The sequence below is a fragment of the Lepus europaeus genome, chromosome 13, assembly GCF_033115175.1.
Source record: "Lepus europaeus isolate LE1 chromosome 13, mLepTim1.pri, whole genome shotgun sequence".
Classification (NCBI taxonomy): Eukaryota; Metazoa; Chordata; class Mammalia; order Lagomorpha; family Leporidae; genus Lepus; species Lepus europaeus.
Window position 1 is genome coordinate 28893522 of NC_084839.1, and position 18932 is coordinate 28912453.

The 18932-nt window shown below is 38.2% G+C and overlaps 1 protein-coding gene across 8 annotated transcripts in view; it reads left to right on the forward strand.

Annotated features, from left to right (window-relative positions):
- Positions 1 to 18932, forward strand: part of BIRC6 (baculoviral IAP repeat containing 6) — a 255529-nt gene that overhangs the window by 166965 nt on the left and 69632 nt on the right. For all 8 annotated transcript variants that reach the window (XR_009867792.1, XM_062209232.1, XM_062209225.1 and 5 more), the window contains 11 exons: positions 301 to 580; positions 1395 to 1651; positions 1983 to 2091; positions 2705 to 2926; positions 3773 to 4553; positions 6480 to 6623; positions 7093 to 7222; positions 11140 to 11271; positions 12165 to 12332; positions 13310 to 13483; positions 15093 to 15289. Coding sequence is in view for 7 of the 8 variants with exons in the window: in XM_062209232.1 (XP_062065216.1) it covers positions 301 to 580; positions 1395 to 1651; positions 1983 to 2091; positions 2705 to 2926; positions 3773 to 4553; positions 6480 to 6623; positions 7093 to 7222; positions 11140 to 11271; positions 12165 to 12332; positions 13310 to 13483; positions 15093 to 15289 (2594 nt within the window). In the remaining variant the exon portion in view is untranslated. The remainder of the gene's footprint in view (positions 1 to 300; positions 581 to 1394; positions 1652 to 1982; positions 2092 to 2704; positions 2927 to 3772; positions 4554 to 6479; positions 6624 to 7092; positions 7223 to 11139; positions 11272 to 12164; positions 12333 to 13309; positions 13484 to 15092; positions 15290 to 18932) is intronic.

The window sequence follows — 18932 nt, forward strand, 5'->3', positions numbered from 1 at the left end:
AGTAAAGTAGAAATGATGAAGTAATCACCTCTTTGACTTATTTTCCTTCTCATGGAAGCACAGCTACATGTAGATTGTGTATTTTCTCTTTTTTCTGAAAAGAATATTTTCAATTTTTGTTTTGGTGGATCAGATATTAAAATTAATTATGATGAAAGTCACAAAGTGTGATTTGGTCTAGAAATTTTCATTTTATTAAGTTCATAATAAAACCAAAGCTGCTGATTTACTAGTGTTTTCATTAGACTGAGAATTCTAGTTGACTTTTTCTTTTGTGATCTTTCTGTTATCTTTCTGTAGCCTGCCCGTCCTCAGTGTCTGTTGAAGTAAGTGCAGATGGGGTAAATATGCTACCCTTGTCTACGCCTGTTGTCACAAGCGGTCTCACCTACATAAAAATTCAGCTTGTAAAAGCTGAAGTGGCTTCTGCCGTCTGCCTTAGACTGCACCGTCCTCGAGATGCCAGTACATTGGGCCTTTCACAGATCAAGTTGTTGGGCCTTACTGCCTTTGGTACCACTTCTTCAGCAACAGTTAATAACCCCTTCCTTCCGTCTGAAGATCAGGTATCCAAAACAAGGTAGGTCTTATTTCTCCTTTGTAAAAACAACTTTCCGTGCTTTGAAGTTACTTATTCAGTGGTTTGTTTCTTTTTTAGGGCTTGGGGTGTTTTTTGTTTCTGTAGATGTCTATATAACATCAAAATTTTATTTATTAGATATAATAGGGATAATAATTTGGGGGAAGCATAACCCTGAATCTGACTACAATTAAAATGTGTGTGTGTTACATCTCTGAGATTATCCACACTGGTGTGTTTGTAGATTGCAGGGTTTGGGTTCACCGTCTGTTATAGTGAGCCTTAGAAACAGGGACCTTGTCGTAAATGGTAATACCTAAGGACCAGTTACCACAAGGTTTGTGTTTGGACCAAATAGGACCTGAACATATCCTTTAATCAATATTCTCCTGATAAATTTTTGATGTTTAAAAATTTTATTATTTAATGTTTTGCCTTATAACAAAATTTACCAGTTTTTTTGTGTTCTCAAGGTGCCAATACTTTACATTTTTTAAATCCATGATCGTTATCAGTTGATGCTAATATGAATATGCATCTATTTACATATAAAGATTTCTTGGCTAATTTTTTTAATAGAGCAAGCATAGAGCTTTCAAATGCTTTGAATACTTGTACTTATATTTGAGATATTGTAGGGCAAACTTTGCATTAATATTTTATTTTTGTAGCATTCTTAAGCAAGTTGTATTATACTGGTTGGTGCTATTTATGAAACACAATATGTTATTCTTCAAAAAGTTGTTTTTTACCCCTGCAATAATTAGGATTAGTTATCTTGACCATGCAAGTAATTTTTTCTTCTGTATTTCAGTATTGGTTGGTTACGGTTATTACATCATTGCCTTACTCACATAAGTGATCTGGAAGGAATGATGGCCAGTGCAGCTGCACCTACTGCTAATCTGCTACAGACTTGTGCTGCTTTGCTGATGTCACCGTACTGTGGAATGCATTCACCCAACATTGAAGTGGTGCTTGTCAAAATTGGGCTGCAGTCCACTAGAATTGGCTTGAAGCTTATAGACATTCTCCTGAGAAATTGTGCTGCATCAGGCAGTGATCCTACAGGTGATGATTAAACTTGGTATTTTAATTTTTTTGTGTAAGGGCACGTCAGAAAGTCTGTGGAAAAAGGGTATTAAAATATAATGTATTTTGGTGCAAAGCAGTTTTGAAATGCATGCTTTGAAGTATATACACAGAATAATGGTGGATAGACTAAGTGATATTTGTGATTAACTAATTCCAAAATTAATTTCTAAGTGAGTTTGAGTTTGTTTTTTCTTGTTGTTGAAATTTATAAGATATTTTTAATGAATGAACTAAAAAATAAATAAAGTAAGCCTTCTTGTCCTGTGTTTGCTGACTTAGCAAACTTGTTCTTTTGATTCTTTGCAAGATTTGAATAGCCCTTTACTTTTTGGAAGACTCAATGGACTCTCTTCTGACTCTACGATAGATATTCTTTACCAGCTTGGAACAACTCAGGATCCTGGAACAAAAGACAGGTATCTGATAACTCTGCGTGTCATTAATGCACACCCATGCACAGAAAATGCTGTAAGGAACAGGGGTAGGGGTAGGGTGGCACTTGGGAAGTATATGTCTTGAGGGTACATTGTGTTGTCCGAATGAATGAGGGTGAGCAGCTGCTACTAACATTTAATGCTTAGGGTCCAGGTTTGTAATACTAGCCTTCGTGAATGAAATGCATGATGAAGAATTAGCGCCAGGTCACTGGTTTACATTGTATAGATTTGCTGTGAGGTCGAGAAAATTTAAGGAAAGAGTGAGTTTGTTGAAATGTATATCCTATAGTTCTAGATTTGAATGCTTTTTGTTATAGATGAGGTAAGAAACTGGTGCTTACTTACTGTCATTTGTGTTGTCTCAAACCTTTTGATCAGTTAAAATTGTTAAGGTTATTGGAAAAAATTGGATCCACTATGTCAATGTTGCTTGTAAATTCCTTTTTTCTCCTATTTAAGATTAAAATGATCAAGAAAAATTAGTATATTACCTCATAATTTTTTCTTTGCTTACTTGCAAAGATGGTATTAAATTGTATCAAGTGTAAGTTGTATTATAATTGGTTATTTGAATTAATGTTCTTCTTTTAAGAATTCAGGCCTTGTTAAAATGGGTCAGTGATTCTGCAAAAGTGGCTGCTATGAAGAGAAGTGGCAGGATGAACTACATGTGCCCTAATTATTCAGCAATAGAGTACGGTCTTCTGATGCCATCTCCTTCGCATTTACATTGTGTAGCTGCGATTCTGTGGCACAGTTACGAACTGCTTGTAGAGTATGATTTACCAGCCCTGCTAGACAGAGAGCTCTTTGAGTAAGTATGCTTGCATAACACCTTTTTCCCCAGTACTAGATCACTTTAGGTTTTCACTTGATGAAAGAGTTTTTGTTTTCTAATTTGAATAAAAATAATATTTTCACATATACTTTTGAAATGAGATGTCACACAAATTGAATGTGTTTATCTTCATATTTTCAGATGATATATTAGTGATACTGCCTACTTTTCTTAAAAATCAGAATGCTTTACATAAGTGTTCCTACAGTGCATAGTGTTTATTGTTATTTACAAATTTACCAACTAGATTTCTTTTGTGGATGTATGACTACACACACTATTTTATTGATATTCTTTTTGACAAGTAGTTTTAATTCATTCACATTTCTTCACTGTATTCAGTTGAGGTTTTGCTGAACTTATTACTTGGTAACTGGCAAGGCGATAGCAGATAAGGGTAGGTTTTTTGTCCTCTAGTCTGTCATCTTAGTTGAGCAAACAATTTATTAGTGACCTTCATTCACAGGTTTTTGATTTACAAACAATTTAAGCTGTCACTCATGCCAAATTTAACATAAAGATTTCTTTAGTGTAATTTTTTTAAGGCACACAACTAGTGGTAGAGCCAGAGAGTAGAACCATTTTATAATCAAGCACTTGCTTTCCCATAGTCATTTCAGAAGTGTAACTTAACTTTCCATCTGCCTAAACTCTGGCATAATTTATATAGCACAAACAGTTTTTGAAATCCTACATTACAATGTCTTTCTATTATCAAAGTATAATTTTATTCTGAGTATAGATTGATTTATCATAGAAATATTTGAAGCAATGAATTCTTTCTAAACCTAAAGAAAATGACATGCTGTCTTTTTTTTTTAGGTTGCTTTTTAATTGGTCCATGTCTCTTCCCTGCAACATGGTTCTGAAGAAAGCTGTTGACAGTCTGCTTTGCTCCATGTGTCACATCCACCCCAACTACTTTTCTTTGCTCATGGGCTGGATGGGCATCACACCTCCTCCAGTGCAGTGTCACAACAGACTTTCCATGACAGATGATAGCAAAAAGCAGGATCTCAGTTCCTCTCTAACAGATGACTCTAAAAATGCTCAAGCACCATTGACGCTAACTGAATCGCATTTGGCGACCCTTGCTTCCTCCTCTCAGTCTCCAGAAGCTATCAAACAGCTACTAGACTCAGGTTTGCCTTCTTTACTTGTGAGGAGTCTGGCTAGTTTCTGCTTCAGCCACATTTCTTACTCAGAAAACATCGCGCAGTCAATAGATGTTTCCCAGGACAAACTCAGGCGGCATCATGTTCCACAGCAGTGCAGTAAGATGCCCATCACAGCTGACCTGGTCGCTCCTGTTCTGAGGTTTTTGACAGAAGTTGGCAATAGCCATATAATGAAAGATTGGCTTGGAGGGTCTGAAGTCAATCCCCTCTGGACAGCACTTCTGTTTTTATTGTGCCACCCTGGCTCGGCTTCTGCAGCACATAATTTAGGTGTGCAACAGACCAGTGTAAGATCAGCCTCTCTTTCTTCAGCTGCTACCACGGGGTTGACTACTCAACAGCGGACAGCAATCGAGAATGCAACTGTTGCATTCTTTCTCCAGTGCATCTCATGCCACCCTAATAATCAAAAGCTGATGGCACAGGTAAGAGAAGGAAAGCTATCTTACGTTTCAGATAGCTTATTGTAATAAGTTTTCTCATAGCCTATGGAATTAGGTAATTGGGAGCCATGTATTAAGGGTAGATGTTTTAACTATCTGAGTTTAATTCATAATTAAAGTACTGATCCTGCCTAACTCCCTTCTTCTGAATTTGCTGTCATATAAATAAATTTTTTTATGATGAGACGATTGGCAAATTGATGGGAGTTCTGGCTGTAGGTCATATACCCTCCTTTTTAAAAACTTTCCAGTAAGGGCTGGTGCCATGGTGTAGTAGGTTAAACCTCCGCCTGCGGCACTGGCATCCTATATAGGCACGATTTCGAGTCCTGGCTGCTCCACTTCTGATCCAGCTCTCTGTATGGCCTGGAAAGCTGCAGAAGATGACCCAAGTCCTTTGACTGTGTATGAAAGATGATTGATTGTATTAAACCTATGTGCCCCAAAATCTTTTGGGAGTTGTTCTAGATTATTTTTGCCAATTAATTGCTATTTTGTGGCTCTCATTATTCTGGTCAAGTTGTTTAAACTATGAAGTAGGATTTTTTTTTTTTTAATAAAGTTGAGTGCTTTGATGTATGTAAAGAATCTCACATATAGAATCTGAGATGCTATATTGGTAATCGCCTTCTCCACCCCGCCTCTTTAATTAATAGTCTATATCCTGGCCAAAAAATATTAGTATATATAAATATAGTTAGCACTTTTATAAAATACTGAATAATTTAACTTCATTAAGAAGAAGAAAGGGGCCAGTGTTGTGGTGCACTGGAGGCAATGGAGGTATCCCATTTGAGTCCCTACTACTCCACTTCTGATCCAGCTCCTTGATAGTTCCCTTGGGAACGCTGCAGGAAGGTGATTAAAGTACTTGAGTCCCTGCTACCCATGTGGGAGACCCAGACGGATTTAATGCTCCTGGCTTTGGCCTGGCCTGGTCCCAGTGGTTGTGGTCATCTGGAGAGTGAATCAGTGGATGGAAGAGCTCTGTCTGTCCCTCTCTCTGTAATTCTACCATTCAAATTAATTAATTAAAGAAAAGAGCACAATACTTTATGATAATTAATGGGAAAATGTGCTTAATATTAAATATGCATACTTTTATAAGGGACTGCTTAAATTACCAACTTGAACCATGGACAGGATTTGATTTGTGCCTTTGTGTAGCCTGAATTCTTTTTTTTTTTTTTCTTTTGTAAGGCAGAGTCAAAATGAGGAGGAGGGATAGAGAGATATCTTCCATCTGCTGACTCACTCTCCAAATGGTGGCAATGGCTGTGGCCAGGCCGGGCTGAAGCCAGGAGCCCGGAGCCTGTAACCTCCTCTGGGTTTCCCACATGGGTGCAGGGGTCCAAACACTTGGGCCATCTTCTGCTGCTTTCCCAGACACATTAGCAGGGAGGTGCATTGGAAGTGGAGTAGCTTGGTTTCCAACTGGTGCCTTTCTGGGATGCTGGCATCACAGGTGGAGGTTTAACCTGCTATGCTACAGTACCAGACCTGTAGACTTCATTCTTTGTGTCCTGTCTTCTTCTGGCCTAATCATCATCTCTCAGTTTCTGAGACTTTGCTTTATATTTTTAGTGTATCTTTTATGTAAAGTTTTGTTGCTTTGCAGCTGCATTGGTATTAACTAAAGTTAAAAATAAATTGGTTATATTAGGTATTCATTATGTGAAGAGCTTTAAGTAGTAGTTTCTTTTTAACCACAGAAATGTTTCTAATACTTTTAACCTTTAGTCTGCTTTTGTATTCATATACGTTAAAGTAGAATAATTTGTTCTTTAGTTTTTGATTTGATATATTAAAATATATTTATCCGCAATCCTTAATTTCCATTTACTCCTCAAAATAAGAAAGCTATAGACAAATACTGCATTTAAGTTTTTGAATCTCTTGCCTTGTCAGGTTCTTTGTGAACTATTTCAGACAGCTCCTCAGCGAGGGAACCTTCCAACATCTGGGAACATTTCAGGGTTTATCCGCAGATTGTTTTTACAGTTGATGCTAGAAGATGAGAAAGTGACGATGTTTCTTCAGTCTCCCTGCCCGGTGAGTATTTCACAATTTCTGGTCATCAGCTGTGTGTAAATATGAATGTATTTTAAAATTTTGTGTGAAAGCTTGCTATTACCTCTGTACTATTCTAATTTCTAACAAAGCAGAACAGTCTTTATACATAGTGACAGGGCTTGCAAATCTCCGTAGGGTAACTCCATTTCTGCCCATGCGCAGAATAACAGGAATTTTACTTTAGTTCAGGAAGCATGATTTGATGAGGTGGAAAAATGACAGGATATTAAATATGTTACCACTAATGTACAAGTTGACCATCTAAAACATCAGGTGGTAAACATGCCTCATTTAAAGAAATATGTAAAATGAAACTATATAAAAGAAATAAGTAAAATAAAACTGTTTTGAGTGCTTCATTGACTTTTCATTCTTTTGTGCTTTTGAAGTTGTTTCATGTTGAAATATATTCCAAAGATCACTTCTTGATTATTTTTCCTTTTTTCAGCTGTACAAAGGTAGAATTAATGCCACTAGCCATGTCATCCAGCATCCAATGTATGGAGCAGGCCACAAGTTCCGCACTCTTCATTTGCCAGTCTCAACAACATTATCAGATGTCCTTGACAGAGTGTCAGGCAAGTCAGATTTCAGTATTTTTGTGGAACTTTATTGTAGATGTAAGCTATTTTGTTGGTTTTATAACTTTATTTCATTATATGTACATACTCTAAAATCTCTCAATGACTAGAAGATGTCAAGATGTCATCATTATTTGAAGAAGTAAGAAGATAACTAAGTAGACAAAATGTTCAAAACACTCAGGCACCGGTAGTCCTTTGACATGATGTGTATTATGCATAGTATTGACAAAATAGCAGGTAAAAATGTGGACAAGCCACTGATAAAAAAGTTTGACATGATACTATTTCCTTAAATGTTGACACGTTACTTTTAAATAGTTTTGTTGCATTTAAGACCTGCTTTTAAGCTTTGTTGGGTAGAATATGAGCAGCTTTTACTCTAAGGCAAAAGACACTGTGATAATGTATGTTTTATATAAACCCATGTTGTCTAGGTCAGTGATTGTTGAGCACATAAAATATAGCTCATAAATCTAAGAACTACATTTTTAATTTTAATGAATTTAAATAGATAATTATGAGTAGGAATAAGATGCGGATTTGAAAATGCAGGTGTAGGGCTACCTGGGCTCCACTATTGAGGCTGTACCTTCTGACTTCTCTGCTGAGAATTGACTGGACATTGAGAACACAAAATATTTCACACCCCCATTGAGACCTTGGGTTCTTTCCCTTGCTACTTTTGGGTGGTGCTTTCCCTGACATGTGATCATTGCCTCTTCTCTTTATACTTACCAGTATACATTGAAGAATTAAAGGAGACCCTCTGCAGATCCCTAAAGCTTTCTATTCTGGAATTTCTCCATCCTAGAAATGTACACTGTAAGCTGTAGCCAACTGCCTTTGTCTCCTGCATTCCCAGCTCTATACTCTCAACATAGAGTGACACTGGGACTGTGTTGAGCTGTGGCCCTGGAAACTGCAGACAGTAAGAAAGAACAATCCTTGTGCTCCCCACATTTATTTTCATGTCCTAGGCATCACTGTCCCACCCTACCTGATGCCCATTTTCAGAAAACTGTTTCATATATTTTGGTTTTTTTCTAAAGTTTAATTATTTTTATTTGAAAGTCAGAATTACAGAGAGAAGAGAGGCAGAGAGAGAGAGAGAGGTCTTCCATCCGATGGCACACTCCCCAATTGGCCGCAATGGCTGGAGCTGCCCCGATCTGAAGCTAGGGGCCAGGAGCTTCCTCTGGGTCTCCCATGTGGGTGCAGGGGCCCAAAGACTTGGGCCATCTTCCACTGCTTTCCCAGACCATAACAGAGCTGGATGGGAAGTGGAGCAGCCGGGCCTCGAACTGGCACCCATACAGGAAGCTGGCAGTGCAGGAGGTGGTTTTACCTGCTGAGCCACAGCGCTGGCCCCAACACAGTTTTAAATGGGAAATTGAGGAAGTTTCTCTCAGTAATACCTTTTAGAATCTGAACGCTATTTAATTTTTAGACTTTGTGTTTGAGACCCCGGTGAGTATAAATGGGAATCAGTTGAACTTCTCTTTGTGGTATATAAATTCATACCACCTAGTGATCTTTACAAATTTTTCCCAATTATGCTATCAATGAATTTGTGAAAATTTTTAGTTACTTAAATTTTTTATTCTGATCCTTGGTTTCCTTAGAAAGTAAAATGTATTATTGCATTATGCACTTATATAAAACATTTACAAAATTTTCTCAGTTCATGGCCGGCGCCGTGGCTCAACAGGCTAATCCTCCGCCTTGCGGTACCAGCACACCGGGTTCTAGTCCCGGTCGGGGCGCCGGTTTCTATCCCGGTTGCCCCTCTTCCAGGCCAGCTCTCTGCTATGGCCCGGGAAGGCAGTGGAGGATGGCCCAAGTGCTTGGGCCCTGCACCCGCATGGGAGACCAGGAGAAGCACCTGGCTCCTGCCTTCGGATCAGCGCGATGCGCCAGCCGCAGAGGCCATTGGAGGGTGAACCAACGGCAAAAAGGAAGACCTTTCTCTCTGTCTCTCTTTCTCACTATCTACTCTGCCTGTCCCAAAAAAAAAAAAATTTTTTTTTCTCAGTTCACAAAATACTAAATGCAATCAGGAGTTAGTTAGAAATTGAGATCATAGGTATTTTTTCGAATGCTCAAAAAAGACTATGAAATAGACAGAGGCTGTCTTATTTGATTTTCTGAGCCTTTTTAATGACACAAAAATTTATATCATAATCGTGTTAAATTAGAAGAGTTAAAAGAAGATCTTTTTCATTCATAGTTACACAGTGAAAAAAAAAATCCCAGTATGAAAACAGTTTATTCATTCTTTAGGTTTCTTAATGACTAAATCACATTATCATATGACATCCTACTTTTTAATAGCATGCTATGTACAACCAAGTAATGCTTATTCAGAGTATAATCCGTATCTATGCATACACTTAGTGTTCATTTTGAAAATAGTAATAAACACATTAATTTACTATCTAAGAGTCCTAATTCTAAGTACTAACAGGGAGTTTCTGTAACAGAAATTTATTTTTATTGCTCTCATTTGCAATATAAGTAGGAATTAATATAATGCTTTCAAGCAAGTTCTGAGGATATCTCATATTTGCATCTCATATTTTTTAGTTATCGTAACTTTTTTCTTTTTTAAGATTTATTTATTTATTTTAAAGGCAGAGTTAGAGGGAGAGACAGAGAGAGAAGCCAATCGTTCTTCCATTCCTTGTTTCTCCCCAGAGATGGCTGCAACAGCCAGGGCTGGATCAGGCTGAAGTTAGGGCCTTCTTCCATGACTCCCACTTGGGTGCAGGGGCCCAAACAGTTGGGCCATCTTCCACTGCTTTTCCCAGGTCATTAGCAGGGCATTGGTTTGAAGGTGGAGCAGCTGGGACTTTAATTGGCACCCTATGGATGCAGGCATTGCAGGCGGTTGGTTTTACCTGCTATGTCATCCCTGTCAGTAGCCTTTCTAATGCAGTTTGCTCATTTTGAAAAGGACATTTTGTTTTTGTTTTTGTTTGGACAGGCAGAGTGGATAGTGAGAGAGAGAGAGACAGAGAGAAAGGTCTTCCTTTTTGCCATTGGTTCACCCTCCAATGGCCGCTGCGGCCGGTGCATCTCGCTGATCCGAAGCCAGGAGCCAGGTGCTTCTCCTGGTCTCCCATGCGGGTGCAGGGCCCAAGCACTTGGGCCATCCTCCACTGCCTTCCCGGGCCATAGCAGAGAGCTGGCCTGGAAGAGGGGCAACCGGGATAGAATCCGGCGCCCCAGCCGGGACTAGAACCTGGTGTGCGGGCGCTGCAAGGCAGAGGATTAGCCTGTTAAGCCACGGCACCGGCCGACATTGTATTTTTTAAAAAGATTTTATTTATTTATTTGTTTGTTTATTTGAGAGGTAGAGTTATAGACATTGAGAGGGAGAGACAGAAAGGTCTTCCATCTGCTGGTATATCCCTAAATGGACCCAATGACCAGAGCTGAATTGATCTGAAGCCAGGAGCCAAGAGTTTCTTCCGGGTCTCCCACGTGGGTATAGGGGCGAAAGCACTTGGGCCATCTTGTACTGCTTTCCCAGGCCATAGCAGAGAGCTGGATTGGAAGAGGAGCAGCTGGGACTAGAACCAGCACCTATATGGGATGCTGGCACCACAGGTGGAGGATTAACCTACTGCACTACAGCATGGGCTCCAAGGATGTTGTTTTTTGATATCTATGTTGTGAGGACCAGCTTAGAGATTAGAACTTAAATATCCTGGCTGAAGGACAGTAACAAGTGTTTGTTAATGATAGTAGTGAGGATTGGACATCATGGTTTATGTCGTAACACTTGTTCTAAATTCCTTTACATCCTGAATATTAGGGATAATATCCTGTTTAATATTGCGCTAAGCTGTTTATTGCTTTCTTTCTAATATTTTGGAAAGCAGTGTGTTTTAGATGATATTTTCTTACAGATACTCCGAGTATCACAGCTAAACTAATTAGTGAACAAAAAGATGACAAAGAAAAGAAAAACCATGAAGAAAAAGAAAAAGTTAAGGCGGAAAATGGATTTCAGGACAACTATAGTGTTGTTGTTGCTTCTGGTATGGTTTCTAGTTTTTATAATGTTTTTTGGGTTTCTATAAATTGCTTAATTTATAGGAATTTTATGTAAAAAATATTAATGGAAAAGGCAAGCTTTTAATGATGTCAATATTAGATTAATAGTAAGCAAAAATCCATTACTCTTTGACAGTAGAATTTATTAAACCTGTCTTATAGCCAAAGTTTACCATATTTCATCAGTTCTACCACATGTGTGAATAGTTCGTATTTTCATTTGGACTTGATATAGGGTGCTTTTATCACAGGTTGAATCATACTCTGCATAGGTCTAGTAACTGTTAAGGAACTTTTTATCAACTCAAAGTAGAAACAAAATGAAAAACTATTTACTATTTTTAATTGTGTTTATTTTATAAAATTGGAAAATAAAGATAATAAGAAAAAATTGATGAAAAATATTTTCCAGAAGAAAATAAAACAACAAGAATAACTGATAATTTTGGAGGGTTATTTTCTTAATATGGGTGCCATGATTTTAGTTTGAACAAGAAAACTCAGCAAAGATTATCTTACTCACTTAGGAGATTTATCTACTAATCTGTTTTACGTTAGAGAAAAATGAACAAAAGATTTCTTACACATTTATACAAACTACTTTCTACTCAGTGGATGATCATCTATGTGTTAAAAACCATTGCAGCTAGCATTATTTTTTTTACTTTCTTGGAAAATAGTTGTAGATTAAAACCAAAATTACTTAAGGTGTGTCATGAAAGGCAAATAGAATTGGGAGATTAGGTACTAGATTAGAGCAGACATGTCTCTTTCGGCATTACCTCAGGATGCCTGCTTTATAAAAATATTTCAGAAATAGGCTTTACGTCACGTTAGTGTCCTGGCCTCCGGAATCTTACCGACTGTTTTCTTGTAGGGCTGAAGTCTCAATCTAAACGTGCTGTGTCTGCTACCCCACCTCGCCCACCTTCCAGGCGGGGGAGGACAGTGCCTGATAAAATGGGAACTACTTCCTCAGGAGCAGAGACTGCCAACAAAATCATTACTGTCCCAGTATTTCATCTATTTCACAAACTCTTGGCAGGTAATATTCAAAATAAATAAACGTTAAACAGAATTCAATAATCTTCCAGCTAAGTCCATTAGATCTTTATTCTCTAGACTCATGTTTGACCAGGTGCAGTTAATGAGATAAATGAGTTAATAAGACTCTCCATACAGTTCCTCCTAAGAGAAATGGGAGAACAAAAAAGGAGTAACCTGTTATGATCCTTCTTAATCCTATCCACTTGTATGTTTCCACGTTATTGTATTCCTAAATTTTATTGTCCATGTTTCATAAAATGATTGATAAAGTAATTGTTTATAGAGTTGACAGCAAATTATATACAAAGGAAAGTGAAACTGATTTTGTGGGACTAGTTTTCGAAGTAGAACTCTTATTTCTGATAGTTAAACAATACAATCTTTTTAGCCCAAAGAGATTCTTTGACCAGTGTATTTTCTCAAGGTGATGACCATTTTATCACTTTTTTTGCTATTTTTTTTAATAAAAGTGCCTACTAACTGTGAATATATTTTCTTAGCTTTTCATTATAAATATATAGCAGAGATTAAAAACTGTGACTGGTGGGTTGGATATTTATTTTGGTAAATAAAACTTAATTAGAATACAGCCATGCCCACTTATTTAAATATTGTCCAATGCTGTTTTGCTGCTGCAGCACAGGAGTTAGTAGTTGTAGTAGAGACCATTTGGTGACCATAGTTTAAAATACTTACTGTTCGGCCCTTTATGGAAAATTTTGCCAGTTTTAGATTTATGGTAAAGGTTTTTCTTTTTCTCTGTTTGTGACTTTCAACTTTTATTAAAATTTCCACAAACACTATTTTTCACATATGTGAGAAATCAATTTTTGTAAAATTTCCAATGGCTAATTTTCAGGCTGTTTTGAAATTGAGATCAGAATCAAACTTTTGCCTGTAACTTACGAAAAGTAGTAAGGAATCAAGTAAATGTCTCCTTGAATTCTAGATTTAACTTCGTTATGTCACTTTTAGGCCAGCCATTGCCAGCTGAAATGACACTTGCCCAGCTTTTAACTCTCCTGTATGACCGAAAACTGCCGCAGGGTTATCGCTCAATAGATCTGACTGTTAAATTGGGATCAAGGGTTATCACAGACCCAAGCCTGTCAAAAACAGATTCTTTTAAAAGACTGCACCCTGAAAAAGGTATGTGTGTGATATGACTTAAAAAATCGTAGTTTGTCATACAAGGAGGAAGGGATTTTTACAGCTAATAAATGATGTAATTAACATGTTTTGTTTTCATTTTCCTCTTATTTCTCTATGACCTGTTTAGTCAGATAAAAAATTGCCATTATTTTCTTTGGAAATTAAGTTGTATTCGTTCCTCTTAAAATGTCACTCATTTTTTGAACACCTGTGTTGTTAATTTTTAACATTTTTTCATAATAGCTGTGTGAATTATTTTTGATTTTATAATCAAAGTGAGAACCTGAATTGATAGTGTACTGCTAATTTACATTTAATGTTATATTCAACAATTTCTTCCTCATTTAGAATTGAGAGTATCATACATTTCCTTATGTTTTAATTACATATTCCATTCAGTATTTTTAATTGATTTTTTTAGATTGGGTATTTATTCATATGTATACAATAAAATTTAATTATTCTCCAATCATTGAAACTTTTGGTTATTTACAGTTTTTCACTAACACAAATGTTTAAGTAATAATTTTCATAGTGTAAATATCACCTTATTTGAACTTTTAAGCCTCATGATTAATGGTCAGTTGTTAGGTCTATTCAATATGTTTTTGTGCATATTCTTTGCCCAAGTTTTCAGCAAGGTTTTCTTTTATTTTCTTCAAATGTTCATAAGATTTGGTTTTGTGTTGAATCTACGAAACTTTTACTGTTCCTTATTGAATGAATCAAAGTTAACCCTATGTGGTATATTGTTTAGTTTTTGGTCTTTGTCATTCAATTTTTCCTACTTGGGTACTTAAGAGAATAATGTATGAATATTATTTGCCCTGAGTATCTTTCAAAGACTTAATTTTTACATAGCATATAATTTTGAACCATTTCCTAATGGAAAGAGCTCCAATTTAAGTGGGATTACTAATTACCTACAGAACTGTTCTAAATACAGTTTCTTTTTTTTTCTTTTTCTTTTTTTTTTTGACAGGCAGAGTGGACAGTAGAGGGAGATAGAGAGAAAGGTCTTCCTTTTTGCCATTGGTTCACTCTCCAATGGCCGCCGCGGTAGGCGCGCTGCGGCCGGCGCACCGCGCTGTTCCGATGGCAGGAGCCAGGTGCTTTTCCTGGTCTCCCATGGGGTGCAGGGCCCAAGGACTTGGGCCATCCTCCACTGCACTCCCTGGCCACAGCAGAGAGCTGGCCTGGAAGAGGGACAACCGGGAAAGGATCGGTGCCCCCGACCGGGACTAGAACCGTGTGTGCTGGCGCCGCAAGGCAGAGGATTAGCCTAGTGAGCCGCGGCGCCGGCTAAAATACAGTTTCTTAATTTAAGTAGTTCTTGGGTGTTACCTGAGATTCTGTATTCGACAGAATTGTGCTCATGCTGCCAGTCCTTGAACTATATTTTTGATTAGCAAGCCTGTAGATGACGACTCAGATGTCACTGGTCTTTTGTCCTATCTAGCCTTAATCCAGCTCTAACTGTGGTGTTTATTTCCTTTTCTTTGGTAGAGAGAAGGCAGTGATGTCAGTGCTTTTGAAAAAAATGAAAAAAATATTGTACCAATAGAGCCTGTCTTACTTACCCAGTTATTTATAATTTGTTGTCTAGATCATGGAGATTTACTTGGTAGCTGTCCAGAAGATGAGGCCCTCACTCCAAGCGATGAGTGCATGGATGGGATATTGGATGAATCTTTACTTGAAACCTGTCCCATTCAGTCACCATTACAAGTTTTTGCAGGAATGGGTGGACTGGCTCTTATTGCAGAAAGATTACCCATGCTATATCCAGAAGTAATTCAGCAGGTAATGTAAGATTCGTAAGTCGATGTATCATTCCTTAGCATAGCCTTTCATTCTTTTATTTGTTAACTAACTTGTGAGCATTTAGAAGTGCCCCTCCCTTTACTGAGCAGTGTATAAATCTTTCCAGGGTCGACTTGTACAGAGCTTCATGAAAATTAGTTGGTCTAAGGAAGTGTTGGATACCAAGGACAGCTGCCAGACTCATCACATTGTGATGCTTCATCATGATTTCATGGTTGTCACACTAACATTCTCATTTCTATGTTTCTTTAGGTGTGATATTTATTATGGATATTCTTGGAAATGAGAGAGTAACTTAAGTATATGATTGCCCACATGCCATTTAGTTTGAAGTTTTGGTTGTCATTTCCATTTTAACTGATATCAGAAGCATATTAATTTAATGTGCTTATTTGTTCATTGATGGTGTTGTTGCTGGTATATGTATTTTCTGTGCTCTTTTTATTGATGAGGTAGTAGTGTGGTACATGGAGAGTTCTAAGTTCAGAACACTTGGTGCTTCTTGAATGAGGTGGGGAATGATTCTCTCTGTTTTTGTATATGGTATATACAGGTACTTGGATTCCTAGAACTGGTTTAACACAAGCACAAACTGGATGATTTCAAACAACAGAAATTTTTGCCATCTTCTGCTGCTTTTTCCAAGCCATTAGCAGGGAGTTGAATAGGAAGTGGAGCAGCCAAGACATGTACTGGTGCCCATATAGGATGCCAGCTTTGCAGGAGGCACCTTTCCCTTCTGGGTCGCAGCGCCAGCCCCAAGACCCTATTTCTAATGCAGATTACAGTCACAGATACTAGATTTAGAACATTAGTGTATCTTTTGTGGTGATACAATTGAACTCACAACAGTACGTATTTTAAAATGGGTATTGGTTACTTAATATTCAAAAAGTTTAAGACATTTTGATTTTAAGATAATATAACCATGTTATAAGGTGATTGACAGAGAAAGATATAAGTAAAATTTAATGTTTTCCTGGAAAAAGTAATATCACAATTAGTTCATTGTATGATGCAGAAAAGACTCCAACGTTCTCAAGATTATTATTACTTAATGAAAATGATTTTCCTAATACAGTATTCAGTATGGTTTAGTGTATTGATTGGTACCTGGAACTAGGATGGTACTGTAATAGTAAAAATGCAAAATTGACTTTAGAACTGGGTAGTTGGCAGAGTGTGGAAGAATATCGAAGAGCGTGATAAAATGTTCCTGGCTTGCCTTGAACAGATTGTTAATAGAAATGTGGGTAGTAGCTCTATACTGGTGAAGACTCAGGATAAAATGAGGATCGTGGTTGAGAAAACCCTCATTGTCTTAAAGACTGCATAAATTGTCATAAGCAGACGTAGTAGAAATATGGATGTCAGAAGTATTGATGGGTTAAAAGAGAAGTGGAGAACACGTTACTGGAGTCTGTAGGGAGAGGCATCTTTGTCATGTAGTGGTAGAAACCATAGCTCATTTGTGTCTTCAATGTGGAGAGCAACCCTTGTAAATAATGAACTTGGATATTTAGCTGAGATTTCCAAGCTGGGTGCTAAAGCTGTGTGCAACCTGTTTTCTCCTAACTGCTTATAGTACAGTATGAGAGGACAGGAGTAAGTTAAGAGTACTGTTACACAAGCAGCTGACAGCTGACAGTTCAGGAGATCTAGATCTAGATCACAAAAGGTGCTAAATGAGATATTTATGGTCAGAAAAGCTCTGAGAGAAAGCCAAGGATTTGGCTACACATTTGTTTTCGTAGTGTCTTGGAAAAACCTAAAGGCCAGAGTATTCAGTTACATGGAGGGTTGATGAAAATAGGTGCCTTCCTTATCTAAGTAGAAGTCAGGAGTTTAGGAAGTGATGTGCTGATGGGAGCACGCACAAGCCGTGAAACGTGAGCAGCTTCTGGAAGCCAGCAAACACAAAGAACTGACATTTCATACTGATACCTCACATTGAGTTGATGGATGTGATAGTGCAAATTACATTAGCAAACTGCAAAATGCATCAGAAGAAATCCAAATGAAGCATGGAAGGTATATGGAATTAAAAGAAAGTGTGACGTGGATGACAGTGAAATACTCCAACCTGTGAGCTTATAGTCTTAGAAAGAGTGGATTGGAGCAGGGACATAAATGATACTTGGAAGTAGGTTTCCCAGACAGAATCCGGCGCCCCAACTGGGACTAGAACCCAGTGTGCCGGCGCCGCAAGGCGGAGGATTAGCCTGTTAAGCCACGGCGCCGGCCAAGAAATCCAGACTTGTGCTCAGAGTGATCCTTCCATAGCAGCTGGAATTAGATGGAGAGGAATTCAGAAAGGAGGGAGCCCCTGGTAGAAGCTGCGAATTCTGTACATGAATTCTTGTGCAGCCTTAGCTTGCTCCAGAATTAGGCATGATGTATAGGAATTTTGAGGGTAGTTAAGGACTAGAAGACTGAAAGCTTTGTAAATATTTCAAGTGCTGTAAAGCATGGAGAAGGCTGAATTAGCAGTTCTAGTCTTTCCAAGGATCAAGTGAAAATCTTGGATTTTCCAATGGAATTCCAAATGGTCCGAGAGTAAAGACTTCATGGCAGCAATAAGAGATCCACATAAGAAATAAGGGCAGAAGCAAAATTAACTCTCCTAAAAATTACAAAAGTCACTAGAAGTTCAGGGTGATCTACTTCTTAACTGGACCTGCTAAAATAAAACTAAGCAGAGTCCAGAGAAGTTTACAGGTAAATCAGGAGTTCATAAAAGATAGAAAGTGTACAACATATAGTAAAAGTCACCAGCTGTTAAAGAAACAAGAAAATGTGACTTGTGGTCATTACTATTGTCTGTTCTTGAAACTGATGTGTTTGAGTTACCTAATGATACCTATAATGATGTTAAATATAAGTGCAATAAATACTATATTTGAAAAGGAAAAATTCATCAGAATGAGTAGAAAAACAAGGCCCAAGTAAATGTTGTTTACAAGAAATACGTTTATTAGCCGGTGCCGTGGCTTAACAGGCTAATCCTCCACCTTGCAGCGCTGGCACACCGGCTTCTAGTCCCGGTTGGGGCACCGGATTCTATCCCGGTTGCCCCTCTTCCATGCCAGCTCTCTGCTATGGCCCAGGAAGGCAGTGGAGGGTGGCCCAAGTGCTTGGGCCCTGCACCCACATGGGAGACCAGGAGAAGCACCTGGCTCCTGCCTTCGGATCAGCAAGATGCGCCAGCTGCAGCGGCCATTGGAGGGTGAACCAATGGCAAAAAGGAAGACCTTTCTCTCTGTCTCTCTCACTATCCACTCTGCCTGTCAAAAAAAAAAAAAAATTATTTTTTTAGAATTTTTTTTAAAGATTTTATTTATTTTATTTGAGAGTTAGAGTTACAATCAGGGGAGAGACAGAGAGGTCTTCCTTCCTTTGGTTCACTCTCCAAATGGCTGCAACAGCTGGGGCTGCTCTGATCCGAAGCCAGGAGCCAGGAACCTCTTCTGGGTCTCCCATGTGGGTGTAGAGGCCCAAGCACTTGGGCCATCTTCTGCTTTCCCAGGCCATAGCGGAGAGCTGGATTGGAAGAGGAGCAGTCCGCACTAGAACCGGCGCCCATATGGGATGCCGGTGCCACAGTCAGAGGATTAACCTACTG